The sequence below is a fragment of the Cajanus cajan genome, chromosome 8 (genome assembly GCF_000230855.2).
Source record: "Cajanus cajan strain Asha chromosome 8, NIPB_CcT2T_4, whole genome shotgun sequence".
NCBI classification, from domain to species: domain Eukaryota; kingdom Viridiplantae; phylum Streptophyta; class Magnoliopsida; order Fabales; family Fabaceae; genus Cajanus; species Cajanus cajan.
In genome coordinates, this window is record NC_138524.1 from 6,460,009 (window position 1) to 6,485,688 (window position 25,680).

The 25,680-nt window shown below is 30.5% G+C and overlaps 3 protein-coding genes across 10 annotated transcripts; 1 reads left to right on the top strand and 2 right to left on the bottom strand.

The window, feature by feature from the left end:
- Nucleotides 1-530: 530 nt before the first annotated feature.
- On the bottom strand, nt 531-6,028 carry LOC109798415 (telomere repeat-binding protein 5). 5 transcript variants are annotated; one of them, XM_020358680.3, is made up of 9 exons: nt 5,731-6,028; nt 4,435-4,635; nt 3,511-4,330; nt 3,187-3,393; nt 2,903-2,982; nt 2,482-2,720; nt 1,907-2,221; nt 1,635-1,698; nt 531-971 (listed from the first exon to the last, which is right to left on the bottom strand). In XM_020358680.3, exons 2-9 carry the CDS (start codon nt 4,513-4,515, stop codon nt 741-743), a joined length of 2,037 nt encoding a protein of 678 aa, XP_020214269.1. In that variant the 5' UTR covers nt 4,516-4,635; nt 5,731-6,028; the 3' UTR covers nt 531-740. The 5 variants fall into 5 exon arrangements, with proteins under 5 accessions (XP_020214269.1, XP_020214264.1, XP_020214265.1 ...); XM_020358675.3 differs by having other exon boundaries at nt 1,907-2,233; nt 5,731-6,027; XM_020358676.3 differs by lacking the exon at nt 5,731-6,028 and adding an exon at nt 5,424-5,694 and having other exon boundaries at nt 1,907-2,233.
- Nucleotides 6,029-12,063: 6,035 nt separating this feature from the next.
- Nucleotides 12,064-17,930, bottom strand: LOC109799130 (oxysterol-binding protein-related protein 3C). Of its 4 annotated transcripts, XM_083062329.1 has the most exons (12): nt 17,796-17,916; nt 17,631-17,719; nt 16,502-16,595; nt 16,089-16,205; nt 15,927-15,999; nt 15,537-15,655; nt 15,166-15,287; nt 14,540-14,716; nt 14,002-14,146; nt 13,506-13,715; nt 12,879-13,057; nt 12,064-12,418 (listed from the first exon to the last, which is right to left on the bottom strand). In XM_083062329.1, the coding sequence occupies exons 2-12, from the start codon at nt 17,717-17,719 to the stop codon at nt 12,172-12,174; spliced, it is 1,572 nt and encodes a 523-aa protein (XP_082918455.1). In that variant the 5' UTR covers nt 17,796-17,916; the 3' UTR covers nt 12,064-12,171. The 4 variants fall into 4 exon arrangements, with proteins under 4 accessions (XP_082918455.1, XP_082918456.1, XP_082918457.1 ...); XM_083062330.1 differs by lacking the exon at nt 13,506-13,715 and having other exon boundaries at nt 17,631-17,721; nt 17,796-17,927; XM_083062331.1 differs by lacking the exons at nt 12,064-12,418; nt 12,879-13,057 and adding an exon at nt 13,064-13,401 and having other exon boundaries at nt 17,631-17,721; nt 17,796-17,930.
- A 2,134-nt stretch (nt 17,931-20,064) lies between these two features.
- On the top strand, nt 20,065-22,932 carry LOC109798818 (Rab5-interacting family protein). The gene is made up of 4 exons (XM_020359213.2): nt 20,065-20,494; nt 20,854-20,957; nt 22,337-22,466; nt 22,559-22,932. Exons 1-4 carry the CDS (start codon nt 20,384-20,386, stop codon nt 22,595-22,597), a joined length of 384 nt encoding a protein of 127 aa, XP_020214802.1. The 5' UTR covers nt 20,065-20,383; the 3' UTR covers nt 22,598-22,932.
- Nucleotides 22,933-25,680: the final 2,748 nt, after the last annotated feature.

The window sequence follows — 25,680 nt, forward strand, 5'->3', positions numbered from 1 at the left end:
TTTGTTTTCTATTTCTTTCTTTTTACTTATTTTAAATATATTATATTATTCATTTATTTATTTCTCTTCTATTTTTTATATAATTTATTTCTCACCTGTTTCTTTTTAATTAAGTGACTAACTGTTGACTTTATTTTTACTTAATCTCACTCATTTATTTCACTCTTCTCTATTTTTCATCATCTATTTAGTATTTATCACCTATTTCTTTTCTTTTTATCAAGCACACCAAAAAAGAAAAGTAGACACGAGCAAGTGTGGGCTTAGGAAGCCCATTACACCACGAAGCAATAAGGTAACACTAAATTCTGAGATAAACTTCTGCTCTTTTACAAAACACCTGTCAGCATGCAGCTGTATCTTTTTCAAACTGAAACTTGGATGTACATAATTTCACCGTTTTCCATCGGTCACAAGTGTCCTCACTCCTCAGAAATTAAGTAGGTAAATTGTAAATGTGGATTTCAACTATGAAGCAGTAAAAACGTGATAATTTTACACAGTAATTTAAATATTTACAGTCAAAAGAATTGAGTCAGCGAGCACTTTATTGCATCAATCATTTACAGAAAAGCAGCCTCTCCACGCAGGGAAAGATACACATCATGAGCAAAGATAATTTTTACATACTCTCTCTCTAGGCTTCGCTTTTTCTCCTTGTCATCATCACTTTGTACATGGTTGACAGACATAAGACAGAGACTTGATAAATATTTATTACAAGCAGAAAGAAAAAGACACTAATAACAAAAGTCAGAAACCATAACCCCTCCATCCACATGGCCCTGGCCATTATTAAAGGAGAAGACAGTTTCAGTTTCTGGGTGCTGTTTGTGCTGTTGTTTGGTCTGCTGCTGTGACCAATATGAGTGGGCCACTAGAACCCTGTCCAAAAGTTCTTGGGGAACAGGTTCACCCCTCCTTTGCTGAGGGGATATTCTTGCCGTGTGCACCAGTGTTTTCCATTTATCCTGCACAACCCCAAAATCCAAATCACGTGTAAAACATTTCTATGCCATGCGTGCTAGGTGAGCAAACCAAGATTATGATTATCAAAGTGGTCTTCTTTTCTTTTAGATTCTATCACTATCTTGCAGAAGATTTTGCAGAAAAGCAGAAGCAGCAGGATAATTATGTTGGTTTTAATAGGATTTTGGACATCTATGATTCACCCTTTTGAATATCGGTAGATATATTGTCACTTTTGTGGGTCTTGCTCCTCGGGAACCAGTTTTCATTAATGTATGGGAACTACAGGGAACTAATCCTTCATTGAAAATAAAGATCAATATTTTAAGGAATGCAAACTGTATGTGAATTAAAAATTCAAATGAGTGGAAAATGTAAGGATTTTGCCTTAGCAATGGAATTAAAATTCAAATGAATAAAAATATAGGGACTGATGCCCCAAAAAATAAACTAATAGGGACCAAAATCTGAATGGGTATAAATTATAGGCACCAAAATATTATTTAAAACCTTGGGGTTTTAAACAACAAATTCTATTTTCGTAAATATAAGACGTGCTAACTGGAAAGAACCAGGAAAGCATGTAATATCTTATCACCACACTCAGCATAACATAAAAAGTAAAACATGCTGCAGTTGTCTTGCACAAGGGTCACAAATTTTACCTTCAAATCCACATATGTGCGATGCTTTGCATTATCAAAGGCACAAATCTTAACATCACGCCACCTGATTGCATTTTTGAAAGAAAATAGTAACACAATATAAAGGGAATGTTAGAGGAAATCTCTCCCAACACTTAAGTGCAACATCTACTCATTGAAAATACAGAAGACAAACAATTATTTACACTCACGTACTAGCAACAAGATGGAGTACGCATACAACCCACTAAATATAATTAGTCAGGCCAAACCAAGTATGATGTAAATCTTACCTTCCAGTTCCTAGTTTTTCAACTGCTTGAACCAGTGCTTCAACCTCTTCTACAGAAAATGGCCTTCGTATTCGGCGCTGTACAACCTCAGATCGCTTTGGCTTCTGGAGTACAGGTACCATAGCTAGTTCCTCCTTATCCATTTCAAGAACAGTAACCAGTTCTTTGGAATCTTTCATACCGTTGTCAACAGACATGTTAATAGGAGAAGGTGCTGAATCGTAGTCACTTTCAAAATGGCTAGCTAAACTAGTTACTTGATGCTCAGGTGACATGTCAGAATTGCCTTGAATCTTCTGATCAATTACAGCTGGACTGGAAGGATACCTGAATAATCATTTTTAGATACAAAAACTGAATAATATTTTATAAGATAAAAATCTGAATAATAATTTATACAAAAATATGCCAATGATACTAGAAAATAATTGAATGAAGTATATAAACACCTCATTTCCAAGGGAAAATACAATGTTGATAGGAATGATCAAGTGTGTTAAAGTATGAATAATCAGGAACACTAGTTGACCATCCCAGTTCCTATCATATAGCTTTATTTGGAGGTTATGCATTACCTTATTACAGGCTGAGTTATGTCAGCACTAGGACGGGGAGAATGTGCAGCACATACAATCGGTAGGCTATGTGAAGAATTAGACTCTAGAGTGAAACCCAAAGCATCCATCTGGTTATCGTGAGAAATTCCGGTTTGAAGCAGAGTTTTACTGTCATCCCTAACTTTCTTTCCCTGGAGAAAAACACCAACGTGCAATTCACCTCCAAGTACAGCAGTCACAGCATCCATCACCGTCCTCTGAAGACCAAAATATATAAAATAAAGCCCAACTTAACTTGTGAAGGAAGAAACATGCAAATGCAATGGATTAGTTAAATGTAAATGCAACTTAATCATAAATTACACGGATGTCATTCCTAATTAACATTTAAAACAAAGGGAGGATGATATGTAAATGGCAAAATATAAGATTATTACACCTTTAAGGACCCAATTGTTGCTGTTTCCGGAACCTCTATAAAAAGCTCTGGCACTCTAAATGACTTGATCCTAAGCTTCACTGGTTAAAAGAAAGACATTTACATGTAAGAACCCCTTTGAAGAAATCGATCAAGTCAAAGAATACATAAAGATTTCAAGGATGATTTTCCAGGGTCTGCATCAATGAGTTGGAATTTTTTAACAAAAAGATTCCAGAGAGCATTAAATACAGAGGTGAAACAAAAATGAAACTGAAAAGAAGGAAGTCCAGGAGGTGTAAAACCTTTGTGCATCCCAGGAGGTGAATCACAAGCATCCTTATTCATACAATTCTCAGGTGAATAATAAATGCCACCACTCCTGATAAATGCATTAGTATTTGAAACAGAGCTATAATAAAGCTTCCTCTTTTTGAAAGGAATATTCATCTGAGAACTTTGGCGTTTATTGCAGTTCCTCTTACTGTAGTAAGTTCGCTTCCAATCTCCATCTAAAATTAGCATGTTTCCAATTAAAGAAAAATCAGTGAACATGCAAAGAAGCATGAGGGTTAAAGATTTATGACTATGAGATAGCCAGTAATCTCATACCATAAGAATGGACTCACCACTGTTAAAACGTGTGCCATCCTTTGGTTTTTCAGCAACTTTCCGAAAGTTAGAAGCCAGTCTCTTACTTATTCTATTATCACCTATACAATTCTTTGGCCTAAAGGACTTAGGTTTAGTATTAATAGGGTGAATACACCCAGAAGAGTTTTCGTCATCATCTCTACTAACTACAGGTACATCGTCACAACCTTTGGACAGGGGAGTCCTATCATTATAGCCAGACAATTTGGCATTGCCACCTATACTGATCAATGCAGGAGGATTTTCATCCAACGGTTTCTCAAAACTGCACATGTCAATCCCACTGCCATTTGGCACATTCTCAAACTTATGCAACTCATCCTTTCCTTTACTAGTATCAACATCTAACTGGAAATGACTATCCTTTGAGCAATCAGGAGAATCTAATTTAACTTCGCCAGTAACATTTTCCATTTTGAAATGCCTATTGCCATCCACTAATTTCTCTGCAATGAACCTCTCTACGGAACTAGAACTTGTTACTATAGAAGCAATCCCTGCATGACCATCAATTGCAAGAATTGGGAATTCTTTCAAACAGCAATTTTTATCATTTGTTTGTGAAGGACAGGAGAAACTCTTTTCATGACAACTTCCTTCATCAGAAAGCTCAGATTTGGTTGGTTTATTTGCATCTTGGCAATCTTTGACAAATCCACAACGATCCTTTTCTGAGGAAGCATTACTAGACATGGTTGGATCCTCTCTCTCTTGCAATAGTTTACCAGCTACGGTGGCCAATAAGTCAAATGCACACTTTTGATTGTCTTCAGCTCTTTGAAATTTAGCCCTCCTCTAGGAAACATTTTAACAAAATAATTATACAGATTGTTTTCATGAAATCTCTAATTAAATAGATAGTTATAACCAGCCCCACGTGATAAGTACAATATATTTACCCTAGTTGATCGGGAAGCTCGGGGCATGGCCGGAGCCTGATAGCCATTAAACCCGTACTCTAACCTCTTCTGCAAGACCATATCTCAGAAACCATGCCAAAATAGATGGATCAAACAGAAAAAACCAGCAATCCAAGATCCATTATCAGATAAATGAGCACTCTACGTGTTGCTTGACTTCACCAGAATTTGAAAGCCTGACTGTAAACAACCATAAGTAAAAACTTAGATGCATTACACTGTACAAGTAGAAATAAATATCAAGTGCTTTACAATGTTTTACATTATGAATTTCGTTTACAATGACATATAATATCTAAGAGTCCACGGTTCCACTATTTCCTTACAGCAATGCTTGGGAGTGATGGTATCTGGGGATTGAGATTCTCTACAGTTTTGAAGATAACTGTATCAATTTGGACCTTCGATTCATTTCATTAAAAGATAAATTCATCTTATATAATAAGATTTAATAAATTTTAATGGTGGTATCGTGAACTGCACACCCTGCAGTTTTGAACATGGGATCGCAATCCGGTATACTTGTGAGGCAACTCAAAATAAGTTTTTTTTTTTTTTCTAAAAAAAACAAAAACAAAAACAAAGAGCTTAAAAGACCGTAGTATAGTCATTAGAAGAAGTGAACGTTTCCATCCGTAAGGTTTCAAGCATTCTATCAACGTAAGAAAGATATCAATATTTTATATAAATAAAATAAAATAAAAATTGCATTTTTGCAATAGCAAAGAACCAGATTCGGCTAAGCAACATTACTTGCAAAGCAACCTTTCAAAGATAAAAAATTTCCCCAACCACATGCTTAAGCCTCTTAATTCAGAGAAAGCCAATTCAGCGACTTCCACCGGATCCAGGCATGTTGATGATAAAGGGGAATAGAGAGTTACACAAAGAAAACAGATTCAGATGAAGATAGAAAACTCAACAAAACAATTCAGCTCAGATTAAGCCACAGTAAGCAAAATACAAACCTCATAAACAGGAAAGAAGCAAAATCAAGCGAGATTTCAGACAAGTCATGAGAAAAGTTAACAAAATCCAAACAGAGATCGCAGTAGGGATCTAAAACAACCGATGAAGACCGATCTAAAAAAATACCAAAAGCTAAAGACAACACGTGTCCAGAAAATTACCCGACAAAAACCAAACCCCGAAGACAATCGAGGACCCAACTAAAGAAAATCGAAGACCGAAGATTCTGAAAAAAAAAAAAAAAAAAAAAAACGCCATCCAGAGAATAACAAACTTTGTATGCGTTCATGAAAAAATTGCCTTTACCTCTTTCTGCACAATTTTAACTGGACGAACCGAAATTCCGGCAAATGTAAGATCGGCGAATTATCGGAGAATCCGAAGTGAAAAAGAAAAAAAAAAAAAAAAAACACTCACACACACACACACACACAAACACACACAAAAAATTACAATACTAGTTTTCCCTCACAGAAACAATTTATCTGAATTTTCACGAAAATTTGGTTGGTTTTTGTCGTAGGTAAACAAATTGAGCAGAAAAGGAAAAGAATTTGTTGCTTTGAATTTTCAAAACCCTCTGAAAGTACTATCCATCCTTAGCTTAAACCCCAATGCATTATATGACCCCCCCGGCCACCGGGTTTGCCGGTGATTGCTCTTATGTTCACCGGATATAGCAGGTTAAAATGAAAAACGATGGATAACTGTGAGATTGGATTATTTATTTATTTCTTTTCTTTTCTTTAGCCAGTCACTTTAATTTGATTTATAACATTAACATGTAATATTTTATAATTATGGAGTATTTTCTGTCACATCATGACATCGTGCCCAAGACTAGCCTTTCATTGGTGGTGGGTTGGGGAAGCGCGATGCTTTTTTGGTTATGTATCAATGTATCATGACAAGGTTTCATGAAAATAACTCTCCTAAATACATCTAAATCTTCTTTTTTTTTATTCTATTTAATAATATTATTCTTAAAAATATTTTTATTTAATTAAAACTATATTTTTAATAACATTTTTTTATCCTATGTATCAAATTTTAATTAAGAGTAATATAAGAAAAAGATAATTTTTAATTAAGACTAAAATATTAAATAAATTTGTTAATTATCAAATAAATTTGTATATAATTGATGCCATGAAAAATAATTTTATACACTAAAAAAAATATAATATTTTGAATTAATTTGTCTCATTATTCATTTCTAACAAGTTGTTGATTTGAGTGTAAAATTTGATCTCTTTAACTAAAATATTGATTAATTTTATCTACTTATGCATTTTTATTCTCTCCAAATTATAAGAAGAAAATATATTTGAATGGTCTCATTATTTTTTTTCTTTCCTTATTTGAATTATTTTCTTTCTCTGTCAAATAAAACAAAAGACTTTGATAAATGTATACACAAGACAGAATTTGAATCCCTGACCTTGCTTAAGCGTGGATCAACCACTACCGCTAAACCACACGCTTGGAGTTTCTTTCTTATCTAGAATTATGTATAGTATTTTTTTTTTGTTACATGGAATCTTCAACATTAAGGGGAAAAAAAAGAAAGTAATAAATCTTTATGATGATGGTTGTATGTGAAAGTGAAAGCATGGAACGCAATGGGATTGAAACTGAAAGAGTGTGGTGAGGTGTAAGTTGCTTTAACTTGTAATTGCCACTCATTACGTATCATTTTATCATTACCATGAGAGGGATTTGCACAACATAACGGCGTTTCAGGAATCTCCGTCAATACGTCATTACGCTGTAATCATATGGACATGTGTCATCTCAAGAGGAGACTTTCATTTTATCGTTACACGTGGCGGTGCGGCATTGGTTGAACCACGTCCATTAGCCAAAAAGTGCCTCATATTTTCTCTTGATTACTATTTTATGAACAGATAATGTGACGTCACTGTCAAATCGACAAACTTGTTTCGGAATCTCTCTCTTCCAATTTATCTCTAATTTTAAAACTCCTCCATAATCCATATTAAATGTTTCTGAATGCCTTATGCACATTTAACACTATAATTTAGTAACTTATTCAATTTTTTAAAAAAAGTTTTACCAGTTATTTAATGAATTTATCTTAATTTAGTAATATAATATATTAAATTTTGTAATTTTAATTAAAATATTAATAAAAACTAAAAACAACGATTTCTCTTAAATGATTATTTGTGATTCGAAAACATTATTTTATTTTTTATACTAATTAATTTAAAATGTTGCTTACACTAATATTATCAACTAAATCAACTAATTTCTTCATTTATAATAAATAAGTAATTAAGTCTCCTAAAAACAATAAGAAATATTTGTGAAACATAACAAATACGATTTTTAATTTTATATATATATATATATATATATATATATATATATATATATTGTACATTCCTTATACATCATTTAACACATTTATTCAGTGAAATAGCATCATAACTGATTTTTATAAGAATCTTTAAAACAAGTAAGGATATGTATAATTTATTTATTATGATCTTTACTTATACAATTTAAATCGAGATATAATTTTACTTATGTATTTGTGATGAGAATAAAAAAATTCCTCTTCAATTTTTTCACACAAATGATATGAAAAAACACTAAATAGTAATTTCATAAAAATAAAAAAATTATATAAATTTATTTAACTTAATTATGTTTCCTTATGTCTATGTTAATGACAATACTTCAATGAATATTCAAAATCTCAAATTTATTTAATATGGTACAATCTCTCATTTTAACATCTACAAAAATATTTTTCTCTATTTATTGATATTTGATCAAAGGCTTTAAAGATAAAACAATTGATCGTTATATATCAAATACAAACCTTAATCTTATGTGATAGTGATTTTAAGAATTTTTCTTCAATTACAAAGTTTGTAGAATTTTTTTATTTTTTTATCTAATTTTATTTTTAGTTATCATAATTATTTATAAATTAAATATTAATATGTTAAATAAATTATCAATAAATAATTTTTTTTACTGTAATATAAATTATTAGTCATAAATCTAATTTATAATTTATATGTTTAAAATGTCTATTTATACAAGTTATGAATATAATTTATAGATTAAAACATAATATTTATTTTTATATATAGTTTATTATAAATTTTAGTTATATAACAAATATATATGCATTAACCAGACTAAAATACTATCTAAAATAAATACAAATACTTAAATTTTACAGTACATCTTAGCAAAAGACAATATCTTTCTACATCTTAATAATATTTTAGAGATTTAAAATTAAAAAATAAAATTATTATCCCAACAATTTGAAGATAGACTCGCAAGAATTAAAAGAACTACACATCATTAGCTTAGTTTTTTTCCGCGTATAAGTGAGATAGTTTGATGAGTTACAAAAACATATAAAGGCAAACCATATTTTAATCACTTTGGAGAAAGTTAGTTCAACCAAACAGACAAGCTTGGAACGTAAAACATGTTGTTGCCGTCTTACCATGTAACACAATCAATTATACATTTAATCCCCTACTCATCTCTGTCTATGTCTAGCCATATACAACTGTCTAATAAATTTTGATAAGTTTTAATTTTCTTTTCTTTATCCCCGAAAAATATATTATACTTTATTGAAATTGTTTTTTCGTCCAATTCCAAATATATAAAATTATTATAAACATTATCTTGACTTAACAAATGTGTGTTACAAAAAAAAAGGGGGGGATACTGAAAATCAATTGTCCTTTAGCAATTAATTTTGGTTGGAAAAAGGGTATAGTGGCACGTGATTAGGAGGAAATGCAAGGTGGCCCACGAGAGAGATAGCGTGTTAGGCCATTTCGTATTAGTTTGAAGGCAAAGGAATCCATATCCTTCCCCAACAAAGCTGGAAAAACCTATGCATTCTTTGTCTTATTTGAAGATCATGCCATGGTGGAATCATTGCTAACTCATCTGGGTTTCACACTGTTTTTCGACATAAATAATTCAACATCCCATTTATATATTTCATAATGTGTGACTATTAAAGTCTTATTTCAAGAGGTAGATTTATTCAAAGAAATGTTTTAGTGTTAAAAGATAAAGCTTTTAGTGAAATTCATCTTATCACTAAATGAACATTAATACTTATTTTGAGAATTCAAACATATCATTAATATTTTGTCTGATAATCATGAAAGTGTAAATTTGAAACTACTATTTTAAGAATAAAAGATATAAATACATGTAATCAAAAGTGTGAGTATGACCTATATGAAGTGACAGTATGCTGGAGTAAAAGCAAAAAAGGAAAATAGAAAAATATAGAATAATATGATATGAAAAGAAGGAGTTTGAAAATGGGAGCTAGCCTAGGCATGAAGTGTGGAGTTGGAGGGAGATTGAAGGTCACGTAACTTGAATATAATTTACTTGACGTAGAAGTATTCATATCTCAGTCACACCCAACAGAAACAAAAAGAGAGAGAGAGAGAGAGAAGAAAACAACAGAACTCATTCATTTTTAAGGGTACTTAAGTAACTAACACGGATATAAATTTAAATTATTATTAAGACTTTGTTTGTTTTGAAAACTTTTACTCTTCAATGTATGATGTATTTTTTTATATTGCGCATTTTATACGAAAATTCCTTTATATCATTCATCTATTATACAAATATATGTATATGGAAAATGAAAATTTAATTTTGTTTAAAATATCATCACCAAATAATTGAATTATTTTATGAATATATGTTTCAAAATTATAATAACATTTACATTTAAGTATAATATTAAATTTGACGAGTATTACTCGACTCTATAAAAGTTACTTTCCATCTACACTCTTTATTTTTTCTAATCTAATGGTTCTAACAAGTGTTTTATTCTTCATCATTAAAAGAAAATAAAGAAAGTGGATAAAGAGCAATTCTTTTAAAATTACTTTTAGAATAACTTAATATTTTGTATATATTTAATCATTTTAACATCACCTAAAAGTAATAGAAAACTCATTTAAAATTTTATATCATTTACAATATTTACAATATTTAAATTTATGTGTTTGCTAAACTCAATATTTAAATTATATGAAAAATATATATTTTTATGTTATAAATAAATATATCAAAAGTAAATATTTTATAATTAATTTAAATATATAAATTCTCATCAAATGTAAAGCTATTTTTTTTGTCATGAAATATATTAATACTGATATATGCTATATAGTTTTAATATTTATAATATTAAAATAATAAAATCATTTAAAATTGTATGAATATTTGTGCCATACACAATCAATATAAAACTCAAGTGTTTAATAATTTTGTCATATAGTAACAAATATATTATATTTTAATAATTGATACTACTTTGTTAGTATATAAGAAATAAATTAGTGCCTTATTTCGATTATAATTATAATAAATATATGACTACTTTTAAATACATTAATTGATAATTATCTTTTGTATCTTTAATTTATTATGAGTTTATTAATAAGTTATTAATTCACTGGTTTTATAAATGCATGAACTAACACTATAATTGATGTTTATTGGTTGAAAAGTTATTCTTTAATTTTTAAGTAGTGTCATTAAATATAATTACCATTAATACTATTTAATAAGTATTTTTAGGATAAAATTTTAAATTAGAACATTATTAATTACCACTAACTAATTTAACTACTTTCATATCTTGATGAATTCAGTATTTAATCTATATATGTAGGAATGGAGATAGTACTAAATACCCATTACAACTCATATTACATAAGTACTAATAAAATATAAATTGTCTATTAAATATTAAAATAATAATTTATTTTAAGTATTATTTGATTTTAACTTTAAATTTTCTATATTTTAAACTATTAAAAATATTATTCATAATCTTCAAATAGTATAAATTAATCAAATTTATTTTTAAGATTTAGTAGTCATGTATCGTTAGTATAATTGTTTTTTACAGTACTAATGCTTAACCTATTTTCTCTTATTTTATTCATGATAAAATTGAAAAATAATTAAAAAATTTTTATTATTTCACATTTTAAAATTACAAAAACATTTAGATTTAACACAATTTTATAAATATTTTAATTACATATACGATTTAAATACACATTTTTTTTTAATAATTGTTCATGTTACTCCTTCTTTTGGCTTGTTGGGAGGTGTGGCTTTGGTCGAAAGGAACGTAGTTTACATAATGGCTAAGGATGACAATAAGAAGGGTTTGAATAGGTTGTGCTTAAAAAATATTTATATATACCCAATTCTATACCTCCACGCACACACACACGCCCCTGTAGTACCCACATTCACTAAATTTTACACATAAATTTCTAGCTTCGGAACCAGCTCTGAACCCATCTTCATTCAACGAGTATTTATCCTACCCGTTATGAAATAGTTTTTGCAGGTAGAATTATCACCCTAGAACCCAATTGTTTTGCACCATGAAAATTAAGAGAACCCTCCAATATCTTGCATGTTTAACACTACCAAAAAAATTACTAGACAGCTACGTAAATATACAAGTTCAAGGTAACCCTCACGGCTACCATCCATTCAAAACAACGACATGAATCAAAATACTAATATAGGCAGAAAGAGAACAATAGACATTACAATGTGCACAAGCCAACATAACCAAAATAAAATTAGATTTATTCTATGTTTTATGTATCAATAGAAGGTTAAATGAACTAATTGCAGCATCCAAAATCGAAAGCAAATTGGAACTAAATAACTAATTCATTCCGTGGCCAAATTACCATACTGCCATGGATTGAATTCAGTTGATTTAACATCAACATCATCAATGCTTCCCGAGCTATCTGCAACAGCTCGATGTTTAGTGTATTTACCATTATATTGATAGATTTCCAAATCACCCCAAGGAGTTGATGTCACTTCTTCAGTTAAATCAAACCATTTTGGCGTGAAGTTATGCCGTTTTTCCTCACGAGTTCTCTTTTCAGCTCGTTGTCTCTCCTCCAAACTGAGGAAACAAACGAAAGATAAATGACCTGAGAAACAACCTCATAGCATGCCATCTCTAGTGAGTGATTGATGAAAATCAAGCACATTTCTATTTGAGAGAGGGGTTCACACTTGATAATTGCAGAGAAGCATAAAATTCTCGAGAGCATGTAAATGGTTCTAATTTCTAGCCATTGTCACTATACCACTCCCTTGAGCATGAGATAGATGTCAATACAGAAGACAACAAAATGATCATTCAAAATCGAACCCCCGTCCACCCAAAAGGAATTTTCATCCACCTCAGCGAAGTTATTTAGATGGATATCAGGAATAATTACAGAAGACAATATAGATCATGTTGAACTGTTGTCTGTTACGCAATTTTACACTAGTATTATACTATTATTGGTTCTAAAATGCATTGCTAATATTTTTGGCACAAGGAGAGAGAAGGAACAAAAGAAAGTGTGAGGAACCTGCTCTTTTCTGTCCCAGATTTTGCCAAATCACCCATCTCTAGTGCATATCTATCTGGGCGTAGACGAGAGTCTGATGCCAACAACTTTCTAGGGGCAGTGTCAAAGCTGTTAATTTTATGAGCAAAATGTGTATACTGGAATTTGTCATTCTGTGGAATATCAGCAAGATGCCAAACCTGCAGAATAAAATCAGAGGAAATGCCAATGACAATGATAAGGAACTTTTAGGTATTAGTGTCCTCACCAATCAATATATCTGCAAAGAGAAAAATTACTTCTTTATCCAAAGTGACATGGCAGATTATTGATTGCGTTGGTTATAACTTCTAATCAAAGAATTCACAAACAACAGTAATAGGTTGGATTGTAAGGGATTATACATCTTGTCAACTGATATATATAAGAAAGCAACAAAAGATACTTGAATATGTCAGCGCCCTCTTGCATCACAACCTGATGTTTCTTCGAACAATTAGCATTTTAAAGTTATGTCCAAAATCACCAGCATAAATTCAGGTTTCTTAAAAAGGAAAAAAGCAAAACCATAGATTAAATACAAAACATTATTTGCTATACTAGAATAGAAATAGTTGAAAAAATTGTGAGTTTAATGGCCACACTTACATGCTTGGTAGGAAAAGGGAAGGCATAGGAAAAGGGAAGGCAAGAGAAAAGTAGTTCTTTTCTTCTTTTGAGGGTCACCTTGGCTGGGTATGTACCCCCGGGAAGCGTTGATGGATTAAGAATATTCACCCACAATGCACTCTTGGCTTGAAAGAATTCCTTAATTGGGAAGAGACTACGACCATTTGCATTAGTCTTTACAACTCTAACCTACCAAGCATGACTAGATGGGCAATAATTTTATCATCAAACAGTACAACAACAACAACAAAGTCTTATCCTACTAGATGAGGTCAGCTACATGGATTGCATGACACTGTTCAACTTTGTTAAAAACACAAGTTTCATAAATGTTATTTATCATCAAACAGTAAGAGTGCAAGACCAAAAACATAGCAAGATAGTGGATACCTAGTGTTTGAAGAAAAGTTGCCGCAAACTTTTAATCGCAAATAGTTCTCAAGTTCATTCTAAAGAATTTTTATTAAAAAATTACCTCTTTCAATTCTGTGTTTGGAAAAGGCTCTCCTTCTAAATCACAAGGTTGATAACTCATTGACTCGTTCCACTTCCCAGTCATTAATATTTTAGGCTCCTCAGAAGAATTATAAATATATCCATCCACTTCATATCGACCAGCGCTACGACAAATTGAGAAATAGATAGAGCTTAATTAAAGGTTAGATATATTGACAATAGTAAGATACCAAAACAGCTGAATGGAGAAAGATGAAGTAAATTATAGAATCCTAGATGAAGATTGAAAAAAAAAATTCAGGGCCACTCAAATATTTTCAAATAACTCAGTTCTAACAGGCACAAAATGGTAAGTAACTAGTCGTCTATCGAATCAAATAGTCAAGTGAAAAAGAACATCTACCCACAAAATCATTTCAATTTCATTATACATTGAAGCCAAACCTGTAACAGACTAACAAAATTACTCAAAGGTTGAAATCTAAATCCAATATATTTACAAACTAATTAAAAAGATGTTAATTTTTTTAGAAAGTAGAAACAGAAATGATACGGACCCAAACCACCCACATGGTTGAAAATATAGTATAGCTTTGTCTCCAGTTGTCAAATTTGTCATTATCATTTCCCCAGGTGAATCAATCCAAGTCCGGCCAAATATGAGGTTGTTAACCTTTGTAGGAGGTGGCACCAAATCTAAGATTACATTATCTCTCTTAAGAGTCACACGAGTTCTGCAAACATACAAGTCAATTTTAAATACCAAATAACAACAAAACAAGATATTTCGGAGTGAAACAACTAGGATTAAATCAATAATTATTTTGCTACATGACCATATTATGCTCCACCATAAGATTGCATCTAAGAACACAGTTCATCAAGATTCTTTATGGAACCTACATTGGCAAACTCATACGGAAATCCTTAGAAAGCATTATTGGAACAAAAATAAGCAACATATCATCAACATCATTAATGTCTCTTGATGATCTACGATGCTTGAAATTGAAATTACTTTAAATCTCTTCAGATCATAGAGATAATATGGAAACTTCAGTAAGAGTGTCACGAGTGAATGCAACAATCAAAGTTGGAACTTTGAGGAATACAAACAAGCAACAACAAAAATAAAATGATATAACTGGCAAAATCTACTGAACAAATGCAATATATTTGTCACCTTCCAACAGGGTAAACATCAACAGAATTTCCCAAAAACTTAGTTTTCAACTTTGAAGTCACATCATATGTAAAATGCTCATTCTCAGCATGCCCAGCACTCATTGGGGGATGATGACTCACCTGAAATTTAAAATAATTTTTTTAATATACAAAGAGAGAAAACTAAAAGAATCCTTATACTTTGTTGCGACCTAAGTCACATAAAAAAATAAATAAAAAATAGAAAGGTGGAGAAGAAATTAACATTTCTTCCAAATGCTAGTCTACATAAGAAAGAACACTATTTCAAAGACACACACGGAGAGAGAAAGATATATAGAACATCATGCATCATAGGATTTCCATGAGAGTCGTATACTTGAATGATACCTGTTCTGCAAGAAATGTAATTCCACCATGGTTAACCATTTCATATGTCTCTCCAAGGATAGGATTAAAAGGCTTCCAAGTTCGTTGGTATGCAAAGTACACCGATATAGCCCATGACGCTGTGATGATTACATAAGTACAGCAATAAAAAATAATCAAGAAAACATGTGCCTATACTTACTTCAATGCAACAGGATGAACAAAAACTACTTCAACATGCCTCAGATAAAGGTATTTGAGGTCAGTAATACAAATCTTTGATCAAAACTAGTAATAATGTTAATAGTTTACCATTCAGTCCTATCTAAAACTAAATCCTCAGGATGACTTTTCAATTTGATTGGGAGAAAAAAGTTAGAAGAGAAAATACAAGGGGAGAAAATAACTCACATGCATAAACTAATCGCATGTATGGATCCTCTGATTCATCCGCCAGATCTAACAAGTGGGAGTACTCCATCAACTAGTTCGAGCAATTTAAAATTCAATCAATTGTCATTTGACACTACAAAATAAGGAATCATCAACGATGGCAAAACTAAAAGTTAACACCTCGGCCATTTTCTGAAGCATAGTCATTGGTTCAAAGATAATAACAGGTAGGGTCACCATTGATGTTACATCCGAGCCAATATATTTATGCATCATCTTCCAGTAACCATCTCTTTCCTTTATATACATGAGCCAAAGGGAGAAAAAAGAGAAAATGATGTTCAGAATATTAGTAGTATGTATGAGGCATATGCCAGAGAAGAGAAAAATGAAATAAATAAAGATAAAACCAAAAAATATATCAGCATCATTATCATTAACAGTCAATAAAACTAAAAAACAACACAAACAATTTAACTTAAGGGAGTGGTAACTTCCGAGAGCAATTTAAATGTCCAAACAGGGAGTTGGAACTAGAACAATTGCCTGAAATTTAAGAACCTTTACAAAAAATAAACAAATTAAATATTTACCTCCTGTTTCCATCTTCCTCTCTGAGCTTCCTCCTCCGCATCATCTTTACCCCCTTCTGGATTTATGACTTCTACACCTTCATATCCAAGAAGCCTAGAAACAAAGGGGAAACATATAAATAAGCTTAAATTCCTGTCCAAATCATTGCAAATCTTAGTGAGGAAGCTGATAGGTATCTTGGATGTTGTTGGAACTGACTGAACTTCATAGATTTATTTAGTGCGTGTTTGGTTTTGATTTATGAACGTGATTTTTCTTTCTCTCTTCATGTTTACAATCAAATTTACGTGGAAGTTTGAATTTTTTGCTTCCTGTAAACGTGAATTTTCACGTCCAAAATCAGAAGCAAACACACGCTTAGTAGTTATTTTTTAATTCCTTCAAACTGATTGTTTTGTTCTTTCTCTGAATTATGTTCAACTACATGACATTTCTTTTGATTAGGAACATCAAATTGCAAGCAACATGCTATCTCACCATCTAATGAAACTATGAAAGTAAAGTAAGCTCCATGATGATGCACAAAATTGTTCAAACCAACATTCATTGCAGGAATGAAAACCGTGGTATGGTCCGTATGGAGTAAAGAGCTACAAAGCACAAATCGATGGAGCAAAGTTTCTGTCCGCCAGTCATTTTAATCACATAAGAACCACCTCATCCAATGCAATCCAATGTGTATTTATGTTATCAAATACAAACACATTTTCCCTTGAAATAGCATTGCAATGCAATTACACGCGTTTGCTTCATTGAATCAATTCTAGTGTTGTAAGAATGCAATGTCGTACCAACAAGTCGTTGATCCAAGTGTTAATAGACTTGATTCTTTTAAACAAGATATTGGGTTCGGGTTTTGTATATAAAAAAAATACAGTTAGAAAGAGAGACCCAAGATAGCTGACAAAAATTAGCAATGACCGAAGCAGGTGATACTTGATAACATCTTTATCCAAAAGAAAAAGGAAAAAGAATGCAATGTCGTACGTGGCTAGTATCTACAATTCAGGTGATCAACAGGGGAACATTTTCATACCAGGAATGCAATCATCAAACGGAGCAAATATGGGTACACAAACAACGCATATGAATTAAGGAACAAATGATGAAGAATTGAAGATGAAGTACCCGTTGACTGATCGGTGCATAGCGTTGCTGAACATGGAAGACATGGATGCAAAAAATCCCTTACTTTCATTCTTCGGAGGGCTATCCATCTCTACGCGTAAAACTCAAACCTTAATACACAAGACAATCAGATTCAAAACCCAACAAAAATTGCAAACCTCCAACCTCGTCCAAATCAAATTCAAACTCGAACGATGGAAGAGAGAAGAGCAGTGTGTTGTTAACTTCTGGGTAAAATCAAAATGAAAAACAAATACGAGATTTGGATTAATATGTTATCTTAAAATATATATATATATATAAAATAAAAAAAAAGTTTGACATAATCGCATATTATTACCTATGCTTTATTTATCTTATTATTGTTATGCATACATTACCAAAATCGCGCATATTGATTTGATTGTTAGTTTTGGAACGCTCACAATGTCCATGACAAAAAATTGAATTTTAAGGAAAAAAATTACATGACATCACTATATTTGTTGATTCTTCTCCTCCTTTCTACTAGAGCAATATATTGGTTATATAACATTCTAAAACATATTTCTTATTTTTAATAAATGATTAACAATATCTGTCATGGATCTTTCGATAGATGTAGAATCGTAACACTCGTACTCTAGGACTTAACATTGATGATGAATCTCATCCAAATATTTGTTCAGAAACACTTTATGCAGGCTTTGAATCTAGATTTAAACTGAATCAAATCATCCAAGTATTGTTGTTAAACACTAGACGTATGAGTTTAAGTATTATCACTACTATTAATAATAATTCATTAGATTTAGACTAATCATGAGAGTTTTATTAATATGCTTGAGATCATAAATTGTAACTTTGTTATCTCCATTGGTAAAACAAAAAAATGAAATTGTTTGGAATAATTATCAATTTTAAATATTAATTCTATTAAAATAAATAAATTAAATTTTAAGTTTTTAATTTTATTTTCAATATTAAATTTTAAATATAAATTTTACAAACTATTCACTTTTTATTATTTAGTGCTAATTATGATTAGCTAAAAAATGGTAATAAAAATGATATGGAAATTAACGCAAGGATGAAATGATATTTTTAAATAATATTTATTTTCCTTACTAAACAACTTTTTTTTTCCTCTTTTATTTTAATTTAACCAAAAAACCTTAACTTTTATTATTATTATTATTATTTTATATATATATATATATATATATATATATATATATATTTATCTAGTTATCTTATTTCCTTTTCTCATTCATTTATTTTCACTCCTTTCATATTTTTTTTCTCTATGCCAAACAGATAACTTGTGATTGTAAGATAAGGAGGATTGTAAGATAAGGAATGGATGTTGATAATAAGATAAGAAATCAATATAAATATTTTTTAACAAAATATATTTTTAGTGTGAAAAAATATAATTTTGATTTTTTAACGTTAAAAAGTTATTTTAATCTTTTATCTTTTAAAAGATTATTTTATCTTTTCACTTTAAAATTTGATAATTTGAGGGAATATTATCCTTTCAAAATAATATTTTATTTTGACTATGTTTTTAATATTTTATTTAAAATTCCTTAAGACGTGAAGTTTATTTAATTAAATTCCAACTCAATCGATATTCGATTAAAAAAAATTATAAACATTATAAAAAAAACACATTAAAAGAGAGTTCAATAATAAATAAATAAATAATTGACACTAAATATTTTTAAAAAATTATTATTGTAGAATTCAGTTTTCATATAATTTTATTATATTTATGATTTAACGATATAACTCACATTTTGAACTAATAAAAAAATACTCAAAATCAAGCTAAAAAAAAGAGAACTATTTTTTAAAAGAAAAAAGGATAATTATTTTAAAGAGACATATTAACTCAAATTAAAAAATCAAATAAATCTTTAAAATATAAGAACAAAAATTAATTTTCACTACAAAATAAAAGATTAAAATTATATTTTACCCTATCCCTTAACTATGACCCAAAAATTTAAAATCATGTTTTACAATGATCTTTTATCTTGTTTGGTTCGTCCCTGGAGTATCAAAGCCGACAGCAGTGACTAATCTCCTCGCTACGAGGGAGGCAGCTCAAAGGGTGGGATAACTGGCCCCAAGATTTAACGCGGCGAACCCCTGACCTTACTTAAGAATGGATCAACCCTTACTACTGAACCACACTCTTAGAGTTCAATGATCTTTTATCTAAATATTTTATTAATTTAATTTTCATATATCATTAGCATATGATATTATAAAAAATAACAAATTTATCCTAAACAACGAATTGATCTTTTATGATGTGAGAAAAACAGAAATGGTTTCAAATTTTCAATATCTTATTTTCCCTGGCATATCTGATTAAACTAAAAAAAGAAGTTGAATTGGATAATTTAAATTACATTTATGATAAAACAATCTTTGTGTCAGAATTAGTTTGGATTTTACAACGCAGCAGCGAGTGATCTCATATGTACAGAGAGAGATACCAAACATCATGAGATGCCACACCCAACAATCAAATCCTGCAATTTTTAATTTTCACTCAGATTCCCTTTTTCACTTTTAATCCAAAACCCTAATTTCCTTCCCTTTCCTCCAGCGTCGCCGTTTCTCAACAATTGCTGACCTAATCATCATTCATCCACCAATAACGATTCAAAAATCCTAACTTTGTGCGAACTAGTTCACTCCCCATTACTCACTCGACACTCGCTTCGTTTTGATTCTTATTTTTTTCTTCATCTTCCACTATGAAAGAGGGTAAATCCGTTAAACTGAATCATCAACAGCAGCACCAGAACGGTCACCTCTCGCCTTCCAAATTCGCCAAATTGTTTGATCCCGAAGCTTCCTGGGACAAGGTTTGTTCTTTCAATTTCATCTTTTGTAGATCCATTCCTCGCCCCAGTTTGACCCCTCATAACTTGTTTGCTGAAATTTCAGTTTAAATGAAATCATTAATTTTGTACTTGCCGAATTGAATTATTTGCGTAACTGAAACTTTGGTTAGCAAAAGAATACAATAATTGTGTGACTGATATAATATGTTCTCAATTTCTTTAATAGTGCGTTATTAAATTTAAGATTAAGAATCGGTGCATACTGCAATCATGATTGGAAATTAGTGGTTATTACAAGTTCTCCTTTTGTTTTGTTGTTCTACGCAGTGGTTACTTAATTGATCTAATTATATGCTAACTACTCTGGTCCCTCCAAGCAGGATCAATTGGGAGACGTTTTGCATTGGATTAGACAAGGGCTCGGCCTTGCGTGTGGATTCCTTTGGGGTACCATACCTTTGGTTGGAGGCATATGGTTTATCCTGTAAGTTTTTTTTTCCTCAGTCAGTGTATTTATCTTATAGTTGTATGTTTCATTAAAGTTGTATATTGATTGTATTCATTGATCTTGTGATATTGCAAATGACGCCAATAGTCTTGTTCATTGATTTTGATTGTCTTCCAAATGGTGCAATACTGCAATGCATAGATCTAGAAACAGCTTGTCTGAATGTCCCGTGCTGGCAATAAGTGTTTTGTGGTAGTCTTTGATCATATGGCTTAGGACGAACTATTTTGCATGAAATTTATGAGATAAGGAAGTACATAGTGGAGACAGTCAGTGTTCTATCAATGATTAATTGATTATGGGAAAAGAAAGAATGGAAAATGAACAAGCAGATCTATGAGAGGGTCTATGGGTGGAAAATAAATGTAGAATGATCAAAGTTTGAAGTGATTAATATTTGACTTAAAGTAAGCAATGGTGGTGGATGTTATTATACATATGAAGATGCTGTTCTATTTACAAAACTTAGGAGATTGCCTCTATGAATAAATTTACTTGTGCTACATCAACCTTAACTCCAGTTATAGAGGAGGCGGCCTTGTCAGATATACCTATCTTTTAAAGTTGTTATGCTATTGTTTCTTGATTTTCATTTTTACCATTTTAATGTCCTACTATTTGTGAAGATTTGTTTGTAATGACCTTTAGAAAAACATCTGGTAATCTATAGAAATAAATCAGTTATTGAGGTTCAGGCTACAGTTATTAAGTGACCTTCTGTTTCAAAAATCAATTTTTACAACATGAATTTTATAAAAAGAAGAATTGTTGAGACTTCACTAAGTATAATTTTCTCAGGCTTGAATTGTCAATGTCATGTTGCTTCTTTAACCATAGAAATTATCCTTGTCCAAATTGAAATCCTTGGTTCATAGTTTCTTTCCCGGTTTTTTTTTTCTTTGTTGGTAAATTCTTAATTTGATCCCTGTTCGTAAAAACTTATTAAATTAGTTTTTATACGTGTAAACATTACTAATTTGATCCTTGTTATTGTTAATCCTTTTATACATTTTTAATTTGCTCTCTATTCAATATACATGTAGCAAGTTCTTAATTAGGTTCTTGTATATAGAGACCAAATTAAGAATGCGTTAGAAAGTCAATGGTCAATTTATAGTGGTAGGGACCAACTAGTAACATTCGAACATGTAGGGATGATTTAGTAAGTTTTTACATATTGGAATTAAATTGAGAATCCACGAAACGTACAAAGACTAAATTATTTTAACTTGTTTTTTTAACTCTTGATTTAAATCTAGCAATTTAATACCATTTATTTAGAATGAAATGTGACACGGCCTCTTAACACACTATAAATTTGATGTTTATTTGTTAAATGTTTCCCTGTTTTGCAGCTTTCTAGTGTTATCCTCTGGGATTATATATAGTTATTATGCAGTAATATTAAAGGTTGATGAAGAAGAGTTTGGTGGTCATGGAGCCCTCCTTCAAGAGGGGCTATTTGCTTCTATAACTCTTTTCCTGGTAATATGCTATGTTTGTCATTGTTTTGTACACTGTAGAAAAAGGGGCTTTTACTGTTCTATAATCTGACTTCACTCTTGATATCTGTGCAGCTTTCCTGGATTCTAGTTTACAGTTTAGGACACTTCTGATTGGTTGGGCATTGAAGCTTCACACAGTTGAAAGATTTACTTGATTACGGTTGCCCGAATTGCAGTTATCTGCTTTACTTCTATGTAAAATGTTCTGATTTTGCAATGCATGCATGCATGAACACTAGCTTCTGCATTCCATGGTTATAGCTGTTTTAGTCAAGCATTTCTAATGACACCTCGTACTACAGCAAATTGTGTGGATTGCAGAACTGATGACAATCGAAATTCTGTTTGTTGAACCGTGAAATAAAGTTGCTTGCAGGCAAATTCTGAGGGACCATTAATCCTTGATGTTTATGCCATAAATACAATTCCCGAGTGGGTTCCCATTTTGTTGGGGTCTTGGTGTAGATGTTAGGGGATAGATATTTTATTGCCGGGGTTTTGGTTGCAGCTGCTATCAAATGATTGTTTAAGGATCGGGTGGTGTATTTTATGCATGATGATCGTAAGAGGCCCGAAGATTTTCATGAGCTGGATTATGGTTATTTACAAGATGATAGTTTTTTTTTTTTTTTTTTTAAATTAAGGTTGTCCTTTCTTTGTTCCGAAACAAAGTAAAAGAAATTTAGGGGGGTGTATTGGTTTAGGATTTCGTAGGATTTTAAAAGATTTTTTTTGAGTAAAAAAATTCATTGGTATTCAATCAGGATTTTATGTCACTTAAAAATAATCCAGTGGTATTCAATCAGGATTTTCAAGATTTTTTAAAGAGTCCATTAAAATCCATTGGTATTCATTTGAGATTTTTTACAACTTAAAAACAATCCATTGGTATTCAAAAATATAAGGATTTTAAAGGATTGTTGTGTGAGAGGGATTTTGAAGGACTTTCTAGTGTTATCTATAAATACCAAATTCATAAAACAATCCCATCCAAACCCATCGGATTTCGAAGGATTGTTTGAAGTGACTTTTCAAGTGAGTTTTTTATCTTTTTTTTCTATGCTCCTGTCTTCTCCATTTTTTCTTTGCTAATAATACTGCACTATTGTTCATTGCTCATATATAATATTGTAATATTGTTCTCATCTCATTCTCCTATTTTGTGAAACTCTGATATATAAATGATAGTGTCATTGATTTGTTCTATTTTTCTGTTCGTTCTCTTTAATTGACTTGCTTTATTTTATTCTATGTAGTTTAATTTGTTCCTTTATATAACACAAAAAAATGCTTAAAATTTTAACTTTTAAGTGGTAATTTTTTTTATAACACACATCAAGAAAAGAAAAAAGTGAAAGATGAAATTGATATTATAATCTCTACAATATATATATATATATATATATATATATATAAGATGAATTTGTTAGGGTTTCTGTGAGTAAAATGAGATGAAAATTGATCTTAATTCGGGGAAGAACCCTCTTAGCATAAAAATTGCGATTTATCTTCTTCCCTTAAGTTTGTTACTCTTATTCTCCTCCTTTTATGATTCAACAATTATTTTATTTTTTTTACTATGAATTTTTCTTTTTCTTTTTATATTGTGAAATTAGGACTTTTTTATATTTTAAAAGAGAAAATTAACATAAAACGTTGCAGTATCTAATTTTTTAGGGTTTAGAATTTATGTCTTCATTAGCTTATTTTTTAAAAGAGGAAATATTGTTAAAATATTTGTTAGAATAATTTATATTTATAAATATCGTTAAAAATTATCATATAATATATAACTAAAATAATATATATATATATATATATATATATATATATATATTCCTTATATCTAAATGCTTATTCTTTAAATAATAATAATAATAATAATTATTATTATTATTATTATACTAATATTATATATATTGCATATGTAATTAGGTAACTATTTTTTTGGTGGATTGTGGATTTCCTAATCGGCGCCAATTTTTAGCTCCATTTCGAGGTGTAAGGTATCATCTACAAGATTTTGCAGGTCAGGGTAATCACCCTGAAAATGAGAAAGAATTGTTCAATCTTTGTCATGCGTCTTTAAGGAATGTGATCGAGAAAATATTTGGTATTTTTAAATCAAGGTTCACAATTTTTAAGTCAGCATCTCCATTTTTATTTAAGACACGAGTAGAACTTGTGTTAGTATGTGTAACACTACATAATTTTCTACGTAAAGAATGTCGTTCTGATGAATTTCCAATTGAAGCGGTGGATGAACCTTCATCTTCAACGTTACCAATTAATGAAGATCATACTTTTGAACCTATTATTCAAATCCAGGAACAAGAGCGAAAATACGCTAATGCTTGGAGGACTAGTATAGATATGGATATGTGAGTGAATGTTATTTAAGAGGACAAGATATTATGGAGAATTATTATTATTATTATTATTATTAATTCTCTAGACATTATTTTTTTTTTATTATTTTTGTCTTTGACTCTTTAAATTTGAATGTATGAAATTTTTTTTGAAATCTTATCAAATGTCAAAAATCCATGAAAATTCTACAAAATCCCACAGAATCCATTAAAATCCTGATTTAAAAGTCTTGCAGAATCCATTAAAATCCTGATTTTAAGTCTTGTAGAATCCTGCAAAATCTTAAAAGTCATGAAAATCCTGCAAAATCTTTTAAAATCCGTAGGATTTTTTTTAACTAAAAAAGTCCTTTAAAATCCTAATCCAATACACCCCCCTTAAAGTTTGCAGATTTAGATTAAAGGGTATTTATTTGCCGCGAAAAATGAAATATGCATGTCAAAAGAAAATCAACTATTTCTATGGGGAAAAAAAAAGGCAAACTATCAAAACGTTGTGCAAGTTTTTAGTGTACAGATATCAGGAATTTAGTATCGCCATCGACAACAAAAGAAGTTTAAGTAATGATCAAGATAATTAGAATAAGCAATCAATTAAATATTTAAAGGATTTTTTTTCGTTAACTAGTCCATAAAGTAACAAATATATAATTAGTCCATAAAGTATTAAAAAGCATCCTACAGTACTTGAAGTATTGATTTTTTCCTCAATATTAGTAATGTCATAGTGAGGACAATATTGATGGATTTTTAATACTTCAAGGACTCCTTGTATAATCTCATTATTTTCAGAAGTATTTAGGGGGGAAAAGGTGGTACTCAAAT